A 10,722-nucleotide genomic window follows, 5' to 3' on the forward strand; every position below is an offset into this window, starting at 1 on the left:
TTACTATCAAGGGTTCCAACTCGAATTCAGCTTGTCTAGTAAAAGATGCAGCAATATTTTCAGCTTGACAAGAGTAAAACAAGTTTTTGAGCTAGCTAAACAAGTACACGTTGAACATTGAACGAACCCTATGTGAATTGAACATGCAACCTTTTAATTAGGAGTTAGACGCACTACCAATGCGCCACGGATCCCAAAATTATATAACTATAATTACTATCTAGGGTTCAAACTCGAATTCAGCTTGTCTAGTAAAAGATGCAGCAATGAATTCTGAACATTGAATGAACCCAACGTGAATCGAATAGAACACGCAACCTTCTGATCTGTTGTCAGACGTGCTACCATTGCGCCACGGATCCCAAGATTATATAACTATCATTTCTATCAAGGGTTCCAACTCAAATTCAGCTTCTCTAGTAAAAGATGCAGCAATATTTTCAGCTTGACATGAGTAAAACAAGTTTTTGAGCTAGCTAAACAAGTGCACCTTGAACATTGAACGAACCCTATGTGAATTGAACATGCAACCTTTTTAATATGGAGTTGGACGCACTACCAGCAGATTATCCAATGCACATTCAATATTGGTCACTTTTCCGGGCCGGGATCGATAAGTGGAAGTCATCAAAAAGAGTTCTCTTCGTACCTCAGATCAAGAGGAAAAGATCCGCTGTCTTTTCACCCTTTTTCTTTGTCAACGCTACTAAGGACCTAAAGGAAAAGGCGCTACTTAGCCCTACATTAGATTAATAGAAGTCAGCGGCAGAGTTAGCCTACTATACCCTACTAATTGTATTGTTATTGTATAGTATAGAGCGAGTTAGCGAAGACGCTTAGGCTAATAGATAAGAGAGCGTCGGTGCGTAGCCTTCATTCTACTACGCTACGCAAAGGTTACGAAGTCACTTAGCTGTTAGGAGAGTCAAGGGGGAACGCCATACCTACATAGAAGAACCGCTGTTCGTTGACTTTCTAAGGTCTAACCTTTCGCTCCCCTACTGAAAAGGAGCAAAGCTGCTTCCCACCACTGATAGACTACTTCAGATTCAATTCAAAAGGTCCTACTTAGTTTCGTCGTAAGCCTTTGTCATTGTCAGTCAACTAAGTAGGGCCTGAGGCCCCCTGCGAATCCGTCAATCTCAGGAGCATGCCGCAACAAAAGGATGGTCCCCTATGCATTTCATTCTTTCCGGAAGGGAACAAAAAAGAAGTACCCCCATCATGGTGAACCTCTCCTTGTGATCGGGATGAGGTAGATGCCTCCCAGCCGGGGGGCGGATCGAATCGGAGTTTCCTTAGGTAGCCACCGACCTACAGTTATCCTTAAACTTCCGTGCTTGGTGGAGAAGAAGCGAACAAAGGTACGCTCGCTTCCTGTCTTGTTCTCTGCTGCGAACTGGGATCGCTCGCCAGCTAGGTCAGATTGGAGCAACCTTTTATGAGAACATATGACCCTTATTCGGGGACAAGGGGCAGAAGGACCTCTCGATCTACTTACAGCTGCCCAGGAAGAAAAACGTCGTCTAGGCGTTCCCTCTCCCATCTACCCTACGCCTAGGACGTTGTCTGGGCCAAGAGCCATAGTTAGTTGCTGTTTCCATTTGCTTGTTTTCTTGTTGTTGATACCGGCCAAGACCCAGCCAGATGATGTCCGCTGGTTGGTAGTGAGAGGACTCTTAGTACCTGCATACCCAAAAGAAAGGGGGCGCTGATTACATTCTTCTTCCTGATTTTCTTGCTCTCCCTTAGCAGCGGGGAAGGAGTCCATCTATCTGCCTAGCTTTGGTAGATTTCCTCCAACGCAATCCACAGAAATGAAAGGAATCCCTTGGTGGATAAGTCCGACGACTCAGCTGCAGTGCAGAATTAATTGAGTTTCTCGTCCGGTGGATCTGATCTATAGGGGGCAATACATACCAAAAGGTTCGAAGAAGGAACGCGCAGAAGAGTATATAACCAACCCACCCTTATAACCTATTCACATTAGTTAGTGAAGCGGCTGGATGCATAAGGGAAGTGCACGTTTGTGAGACCTTAGTCGAGATGCATAGGGAAGTCAACCTACGAGCACGGAAGAGTGTGGTACCGCAGCCCCTCTCTAAGTAAAGGTCAAGTCTCTCTTGAAGAGAGAATNCACCTTGAACATTGAACTAACCCTATGTGAATTGAACATGCAACCTTTTTAATCTGAAGTTAGACGCACTACCAGCAAACATTGAACGAACCCTATGTGAATTGAACATGCAACCTTTTTAATCTGGAGTTAGACGCACTACCAGCAGGTTATCAAATGCACATTCAATATTGAATGAACCCGACGTGAATCAAACACGCTCAATATTGAATTAACCTGACATGAATCGAACACGCAAACTTCTGATCTGGAGTCAGACGCGCTGTCATTGCGCCACGGATCCCATGATTAAATAATTATCATTACTATCAAGGGTTCCAAAACGAATTCAACTAGACTAGTAAAAGATGCAACAATGAAATCTAAACATTAAGAACCAGAAGTGAATCGAACACGCAACCTTCTGATCTGGAGTCAGACGCGCTACCATTGCACCACGGATCCCATGATTATATAACTATCATTACTATCAAGGGTTCCAACTCGAATTCAGCTTGTCTTGTAAAACATGCAGCAATATTTTCAACTTGACAAGAGTAAAAAAAGTTTCTGAGCTAGCTAAACAAGTGCACGTTGAATATTGAACGAACCCAATGTGAATCAAACATGCAGCTTAACCCAATGTGAATCAAACATGCAGCTTTCTGATCTGGAGTTAGACCCACTACCATTGCACACAGATCCCATGATTATATAACTAACATTACTATCAATGGTTCCAAAACGAATTCAGCTTGACTAGTAAAAGATGCAACAATGAATTCTAAACATTGAATGAACCCGACGTGAATCGAACACGCAACCTTCTGATCTGGAGTCAGACGCGCTACCATTGCGCCACGGATCCCATGATTATATAACTATCATAACTATCAAGGGTTCCAACTCGAATTCAGCTTGTCTAGTAAAAGATGCAGCAATATTTTCAACTTGACAAGAGTAAAACAAGTTTCTGAGTAAGCTAAACAAGTGCACGTTGAATATTGAACGAACGCAATGTGAATCAAACATGCAACTTTCTGATCTGGAGTTAGACGCACTACCATTGCACCACAGATCCCATGATTATATAACTAACATTACTATCAATGGTTCCAAAACGAATTCAGCTTGACTAGTAAAAGATGCAGCAATGAATTCTGAACATTGAATGAACCCGACGTGAATCAAACACGCAACCTTCTGATCTGGAGTTAGACGCGCTACCATTGCGCCACGGATCCCATGATTATATAACTATCATAACTATCAAGGGTTCCAACTCGAATTCAGCTTGTCTAGTAAAAGATGCAGCAATATTTTCAACTTGACAAGAGTAAAACAAGTTTCTGAGTAAGCTAAACAAGTGCACGTTGAATATTGAACGAACGCAATGTGAATCAAACATGCAACTTTCTGATCTGGAGTTAGACGCACTACCATTGCACCACAGATCCCATGATTATATAACTAACATTACTATCAATGGTTCCAAAACGAATTCAGCTTGACTAATAAAAGATGCAGCAATGAATTCTGAACATTGAATGAACCCGACGTGAATCGAACACGCAACCTTCTGATCTGGAGTCAGACGCGCCAAATTTCGTCACGAATCCCATGATTATATAACCATCATTACTATCAAGGGTTCCAACTCACGTGAATCGAACACGCAACCTTCTAATCTGGAGTCAGAGAAGCTAAAATTGCGCCACGGATCCCATGATTTTATAACTATCATTACTATCAAGGGTTCCAACTCGAATTCAGATTGTCTAGTAAAGGATGCAGCAATATTTTCAGCTTGACAAGAGTAAAACAAGTTTCTGAGTAAGCTAAACAAGTGCACGTTGAATATTGAACGAACCCAATGTGAATCAAAGATGCAACTTTCTGATCTGGAGTTAGACGCACTACCATTGCACCACAGATCCCATGATTATATAACTAACATTACTATTAATGGTTCCAAAACGAATTCAGCTTGACTAGTAAAAGATGCAGCAATGAATTCTGAACATTGAATAAACCGGATGTGAATCGAACACGCAACCTTTTGATCTGGAGTCAGACACGCTACCATTGCGCCACGGATCACATGATTATATAACTATCATTACTATCAAGGGTTCCAACTCAAATTCAGCTTGTCTTGTAAAACATGCAGCAATATTTTCAACTTCACAAGAGTAAAACAAGTTTCTGAGCTAGCTAAACAAGTGCATGTTGAACATTGTACGAACCCTATGTGAATTGAACATGCAACCTTCTGATCTTGAGTCAGACGCGCTACTATTGCGCCACGGATCCCATGAATATATAACTATCATAACTATCAAGGGTTCCAACTCGAATTCAGCATGTCTAGTAAAAGATGTAGCAATGAATTCTGAACATTGAATGAACTCGACGTCAATCGAACACGCAACCTTCTGATCTGGAGTCAGACGCGCTACCATTGCGCCATGGATCCCATGATTATATAACTATCATAACTATCAAGGGTTCCAACTTGAATTCAACTTGTCTAGTAAAAGATGCAGCAATATTTAAAACTTAACAAGAGTAAAACAAGTTTCTGAGTAAGCTAAACAAGTGCACGTTGAATATTGAACGAACCCAATGTGAACCAAGCATGCAACTTTCTGATCTGGAGTTAGACGCACTACCATTGCACCACAGATCCCATGATTATATAACTAACATTACTATCAATGGTTCCAAAACGAATTCAGCTTGACTAATAAAAGATGCAGCAATGAATTCTGAACATTGAATGAACCCGACGTGAATCGAACACGCAACCTTCTGATCTGGAGTCAGACGCGCCAAATTTCGTCACGAATCCCATGATTATATAACCATCATTACTATCAAGGGTTCCAACTCACNCTTCTGAAACATTCAATGAACCCGACATGGTCGAACAGAACACGCAACCTTCGCACCACGGATCCCATGATTATATAACTATCATTACTATCAAGGGTTCCAAAACGAATTCAGCTTGACTAGTAAAAGATGCAGGCAATGAATTCTAAACATTGAATGAACCCGACGTGAATCGAACACGCAACCTTCTAATCTGGAGTCAGAGAAGCTAAAATTGCGCCACGGATCCCATGATTTTATAACTATCATTACTATCAAGGGTTCCAACTCGAATTCAGATTGTCTAGTAAAGGATGCAGCAATATTTTCAGCTTGACAAGAGTAAAACAAGTTTATGAGCTAGCTAAACAAGTGCACGTTGAACATTGAACGAACCCAATGTGAATTGAACATGCAACCTTTTAATCTGGAGTTAGACGCCTACCAGCTAGTTATCAAATGCACATTCAATATTGAATGAACCCGACGTGAATCGAACGAACACGCAACCTTCTGATCTGGAGTCAGACGCGCCACCATTGCGCCAGAGATCCAAAGATTATATAACTATCATTACTATCAAGGGTTCCAACTCGAATTCTGAACATTGAATGAACCCGACGTGAATCGAACACGCAACCTTCGGATATGGAGTCAGACGCACTACCATTGCGCCACGGATCCCATGATTATATAACTATCATAACTATCAAGGGTTTCAACTCGAATTCAGCTTGTCTAGTAAAAGATGCAGCAATATTTTCAACTTGACAAGAGTAAAAAAAGTTTCTGAGTAAGCTAAACAAGTGCACGTTGAATATTGAACGAACCCTGAATCAAACATGCAACTTTCTGATCTGGAGTTAGACGCACTACCATTGCACCACAGATCCCATGATTATATAACTAACATTACTATCAATGGTTCCAAAACGAATTCAGCATGACTAGTAAAAGATGGAGTAATGAATTCTGAACATTGAATGAACCCGACGTGAATCAAACACGCAACCTTCTGATCTGGAGTCAGACGCGCTACCATTGCGCTACGGATCCCATGATTATATAACTATCATTACTATCAAGGGTTTCAACTCAAATTCAGCTTGTCTTGTAAAACATGTAGCAATATTTTCAACTTGACAAGAGTAAAACAAGTTTTTGAGCTAGCTAAACAAGTGCACGTTGAACATTGTACGAACCCTATGTGAATTGAACATGCAACCTTTTAATCTTGAGTTAGACTACGAACTACCAGCAGGTTATCAAATGCACATTCATCACTGAATGAACAAAACGTGAATCGAACACGCAACCTTCTGATCTGGAGTCAGACGCGCTACTATTGGGCCACGGATCCCATGAATATCTAACTATCATAACTATTAGTAAAAGTTGCAGCAATGAATTATGAATATTGAATGAACCCGATGTGAATCGAACACGCAACCTTCTGATCTGGAGTCAGACGCGCTACCATTGCGCCACGGATCCCATGATTATATAACTATCATAACTATCAAGGGTTCGAACTCGAATTCAGCTTGTCTAGTAAAAGATGCAGCAATATTTTCAACTTGACAAGAGTAAAACAAGTTTCTGAGTAAGCTAAACAAGTGCACGTTGAATATTGAACGAACCCAATGTGAACCAAACATGCAACTTTTCTGATCTGGAGTTAGACGCACTACCATTGCACCACAGATCCCATGATTATATAACTAACATTACTATCAATGGTTCCAAAACGAATTCAGCTTGACTAGTAAAAGATGCAGCAATGAATTCTGAACATTGAATGAACCCGACGTGAATCGAACACGCAACCTTCTTATCTGGAGTCAGACGCGCTAAAATTGCGCCACGGATCCCATGATTTTATAACTATCATTACTATCAAGGGTTCCAACTCGAATTCAGCTTGTCTAGTAAAGGATGCAGCAATATTTTCAGCTTGACAAGAGTAAAACAAGTTTTTGAGCTAGCTAAACAAATGCACGTTGAACATTGAACGAACCCAATGTGAATTGAACATGCAACCTTTTAATCTGGTGTTAGACGACTACCAGCTAGTTATCAAATGCATATTCAATATTGAATGAACCCGACGTGAATCGAACGAACACGCAACCTTCTGATCTGGAGTCAGACGCGCCACCATTGCGCCAGGGATCCAAAGATTATATAACTATCATTACTATCAAGGGTTCAAACTCGAATTCAGCTTTTCTAGTAAAAGATGCAGCAATATTTTCAGCTTGACAAGAGTCAAACAAGTTTTTGATGAAGCCAAACAACTGCACAAACCCAATATATGAATCGAACATGCAACTTTCTAATATGGAGTTAGACGCACTACCATTGCGCCACAAATACCATGATTATATAACTATAATAACTATCAAGGGTTCCAACTCGAATTCTGAACATTGAATGAACCCGACGTGAATCGAACACGCAACCTTCGGATATGGAGTTAGACGCGCTACCATAGCGCCACGGATCCCATGATTATATAACTATCATAACTATCAAGGGTTTCAACTCGAATTCAGCTTGTCTAGTAAAAGATGCAGCAATATTTTCAACTTGACAAGAGTAAAACAAGTTTCTGAGTAAGCTAAACAAGTGCATGTTGAATATTGAACGAACCCTGAATCAAACATGCAACTTTCTGATCTGGAGTTAGACGCACTACCATTGCACCACAGATCCCATGATTATATAACTAACATTACTATCAATGGTTCCAAAACGAATTCAGCGTGACTAGTAAAAGATGCAGCAATGAATTCTGAACATTGAATGAACCCAACGTGAATCGAACACGCAACCTTCTGATCTGGAGTTAGACGCGCTACCATTGCGCTACAGATCCCATGATTATATAACTATCATTACTATCAAGGGTTTCAACTCGAATTTAGCTTGTCTTGTAAAACATGTAGCAATATTTTCAACTTGACAAGAGTAAAACAAGTTTTTGAGCTAGCTAAACAAGTGCACGTTGAACATTGTACGAACCCTATCCTTTTAATCTGGAGTTAGACTACGAACTACCAGCAGGTTATCAAATAATCTGGAGTTAGACTACGAACTACCAGCAGGTTATCAAATAATCTGGAGTTAGACTACGAACTACCAGCAGGTTATCAAATGCACATTCATCACTGAATGAACCAAACATGAATCGACCCGACGTGAATCGAACAATCGAACACGCAATCTTCTGATCTGGAGTCAGACGCGCTACTATTGGGCCACGGATCCCATGAATATATAACTATCATAACTATCAAGGGTTCCAACTCGAATTCAGCTTGTCTAGTAAAAGTTGCAGCAATGAATTATGAATATTGAATGAACCCGACGTGAATCGAACACGCAACCTTCTGATCTGGAGTCAGACGCGCTACCATTGCGCCACGGATCCCATGATTATATAACTATCAAGGGTTCCAACTCGAATTCAGCTTGTCTAGTAAAAGATGCAGCAATATTTAAAACTTAACAAGAGTAAAACAAGTTTCTGAGTAAGCTAAACAAGTGCACGTTGAATATTGAACGAACCCAATGCGAATCAAACATGAAACTTTATGATCTGGAGTTAGACGTACTACCATTGCACCACAGATCCCATGATTATATAACTAACATTACTATCAATGGTTCCAAAACGAATTCAGCTTGACTAGTAAAAGATGCAGCAAAGAATTCTTAACATTGAATGAACCCGACGTGAATCGAACACACAACCTTCTGATCTGGAGTCAGATGCGTTACCATTGCACCACGGATCCCATGATTATATAACTATTATAACTATCAAGGGTTCCAACTCGAATTCAGCTTGTCTTGTAAAACATGCAGCAATATTTTCAACTTGACAAGAGTAAAACAAGTTTCTGAGCTAGCTAAACAAGTGCACGTTGAAAATTGTACGAACCCTATGTGAATTGAACATGCAACCTCTGTTAATCTGGAGTTGGACGAACTACCAGCAGGTTATCAAATGCACATTCATCATTGAATGAACCAAATGTGAATCAAACACGAATGAATTCTGAACATTGAACGAACCCTGAACCCGACGTGAATCGAACAAGCAACCTTCTGATCTGGAGTCAGACGCGCTACCATTGCGCCACGGATCCCATGATTATATAACTATCATAACTATCAAGGGTTCCAACTCGAATTCAGCTTGTCTAGTAAAACATGCAGCAATATTTTCAACTTGACAAGAGTAAAACAAGTTTCTGAGCTAGCTAAACAAGTGCACGTTGAACATTGTACGAACCCTATGTGAATTGAACATGCAACCTCTGTTAATCTGGAGTGAGACGAACTACCAGCAGGTTATCAAATGCACATTCATCATTGAATGAACCAAATGTGAATCAAACACGAATGAATTCTGAACATTGAACGAACCCTGAACCCGACGTGAATCGAACAAGCAACCTTCTGATCTGGAGTCAGACGCGCTACCATTGCGCCACGGATCCCATGATTATATAACTATCATAACTATCAAGGGTTCCAACTCGAATTCAGCTTGTCTAGTAAAACATGCAGCAATATTTTCAACTTGACAAGAGTAAAACAAGTTTCTGAGCTAGCTAAACAAGTGCACGTTGANAGAGTTAGATGTACTACCATTGCACCACAGATCCCATGATTATATAACTAACATTAATATCAATGGTTCCAAAACGAATTCAGCATGACTAGTAAAAGATGGAGCAATGAATTCTGAACATTGAATGAACCCGACGTGAATCGAACACGCAACCTTCTGATCTGGAGTCAGACGCGCTACCATTGCGCCACAGATCCCATGATTATATAAATATCATTACTATCAAGGGTTCCAACTCGAATTCAGCTTGTCTTGTAAAACATGCAGCAATATTTTCAACTTGACAAGAGTAAAAAAAGTTTCTGAGCTAGCTAAACAAGTGCACGTTGAACATTGTACGAACCCTATGTCAATTGAACATGCAACCTCTGTTAATCTGGAGTTAGACAAACTACCAGCAGGTTATCAAATGCACATTCATCATTGAATGAACCAAATGTGAATCAAACACGAATGAATTCTGAACATTGAATGAACCCTGAACCCGACGAGAATCGAACACGCAACCTTCTGATCTGGAGTCAGATGCGCTACCATTGCGCCACGGATCCCATGATTATATAACTATCATAACTATCAAGGGTTCCAACTCGAATTCAGCTTGTCTAGTAAAAAGATGCAGCAATATTTTCAACTTGACAAGAGTAAAACAAGTTTCTGAGTAAGCTAAACAAGTGCACGTTGAATATTGAACGAACCCAATGTGAATCAAACATGCAACTTTCTGATCTGGAGTTAGACGCACTACCATTGCACCACAGATCCCATGATTATATAACTAACATTACTATCAATGGTTCCAAAACGAATTCAGCTTGACTAGTAAAAGATGGAGCAATGAATTCTGAACATTGAATGAACCCGACGTGAATCGAACACGCAACCTTCTGATCTGGAGTCAGACGCGCTACCATTGCGCCACGGATCCCTTGATTATATAACTATCATAACTATCAAGGGTTCCAACTCGAATTCAGCTTGTCTAGTAAAAGATGCAGCAATATTTTCAACTTGACAAGAGTAAAACAAGTTTCTGAGTAAGCTAAACAAGTGCACATTGAATATTGAACGAACCCTGAATCAAACATGC

At 40.4% G+C, this 10,722-nt stretch overlaps 1 protein-coding gene and 16 non-coding genes across 17 annotated transcripts; all 17 read right to left on the minus strand.

The window, feature by feature from the left end:
* Positions 1-595: 595 nt before the first annotated feature.
* Positions 596-5,039, minus strand: LOC111796795. The gene is given in 6 exon segments (XM_023679554.1): positions 596-1,557; positions 1,630-1,699; positions 1,701-1,711; positions 1,814-1,871; positions 1,873-1,900; positions 5,011-5,039. Coding segments are annotated over 6 exon segments (531 nt in total). The 3' UTR covers positions 596-1,222.
* On the minus strand, positions 2,510-2,581 carry TRNAW-CCA. Its single transcript has one exon. It is a non-coding gene; the product is annotated as a tRNA-Trp (tRNA).
* TRNAW-CCA lies at positions 2,913-2,984 on the minus strand. Its single transcript has one exon. It is a non-coding gene; the product is annotated as a tRNA-Trp (tRNA).
* On the minus strand, positions 3,289-3,360 carry TRNAW-CCA. The gene has a single exon. It is a non-coding gene; the product is annotated as a tRNA-Trp (tRNA).
* On the minus strand, positions 4,521-4,592 carry TRNAW-CCA. The gene has a single exon. It is a non-coding gene; the product is annotated as a tRNA-Trp (tRNA).
* A 563-nt stretch (positions 5,040-5,602) lies between the features above and the next one.
* TRNAW-CCA lies at positions 5,603-5,674 on the minus strand. The gene has a single exon. It is a non-coding gene; the product is annotated as a tRNA-Trp (tRNA).
* A 300-nt stretch (positions 5,675-5,974) lies between these two features.
* Positions 5,975-6,046, minus strand: TRNAW-CCA. Its single transcript has one exon. It is a non-coding gene; the product is annotated as a tRNA-Trp (tRNA).
* Positions 6,047-6,412: 366 nt separating this feature from the next.
* Positions 6,413-6,484, minus strand: TRNAW-CCA. Its single transcript has one exon. It is a non-coding gene; the product is annotated as a tRNA-Trp (tRNA).
* Positions 6,485-6,789: 305 nt separating this feature from the next.
* TRNAW-CCA lies at positions 6,790-6,861 on the minus strand. Its single transcript has one exon. It is a non-coding gene; the product is annotated as a tRNA-Trp (tRNA).
* Positions 6,862-7,796: 935 nt separating this feature from the next.
* On the minus strand, positions 7,797-7,868 carry TRNAW-CCA. Its single transcript has one exon. It is a non-coding gene; the product is annotated as a tRNA-Trp (tRNA).
* Positions 7,869-8,351: 483 nt separating this feature from the next.
* Positions 8,352-8,423, minus strand: TRNAW-CCA. Its single transcript has one exon. It is a non-coding gene; the product is annotated as a tRNA-Trp (tRNA).
* A 295-nt stretch (positions 8,424-8,718) lies between these two features.
* On the minus strand, positions 8,719-8,790 carry TRNAW-CCA. The gene has a single exon. It is a non-coding gene; the product is annotated as a tRNA-Trp (tRNA).
* A 282-nt stretch (positions 8,791-9,072) lies between these two features.
* On the minus strand, positions 9,073-9,144 carry TRNAW-CCA. The gene has a single exon. It is a non-coding gene; the product is annotated as a tRNA-Trp (tRNA).
* A 282-nt stretch (positions 9,145-9,426) lies between these two features.
* On the minus strand, positions 9,427-9,498 carry TRNAW-CCA. Its single transcript has one exon. It is a non-coding gene; the product is annotated as a tRNA-Trp (tRNA).
* Positions 9,499-9,757: 259 nt separating this feature from the next.
* TRNAW-CCA lies at positions 9,758-9,829 on the minus strand. The gene has a single exon. It is a non-coding gene; the product is annotated as a tRNA-Trp (tRNA).
* A 282-nt stretch (positions 9,830-10,111) lies between these two features.
* TRNAW-CCA lies at positions 10,112-10,183 on the minus strand. Its single transcript has one exon. It is a non-coding gene; the product is annotated as a tRNA-Trp (tRNA).
* Positions 10,184-10,488: 305 nt separating this feature from the next.
* Positions 10,489-10,560, minus strand: TRNAW-CCA. Its single transcript has one exon. It is a non-coding gene; the product is annotated as a tRNA-Trp (tRNA).
* Positions 10,561-10,722: the final 162 nt, after the last annotated feature.

This window comes from Cucurbita pepo, chromosome LG06 (assembly GCF_002806865.2).
Source record: "Cucurbita pepo subsp. pepo cultivar mu-cu-16 chromosome LG06, ASM280686v2, whole genome shotgun sequence".
NCBI lineage: Eukaryota > Viridiplantae > Streptophyta > Magnoliopsida > Cucurbitales > Cucurbitaceae > Cucurbita > Cucurbita pepo.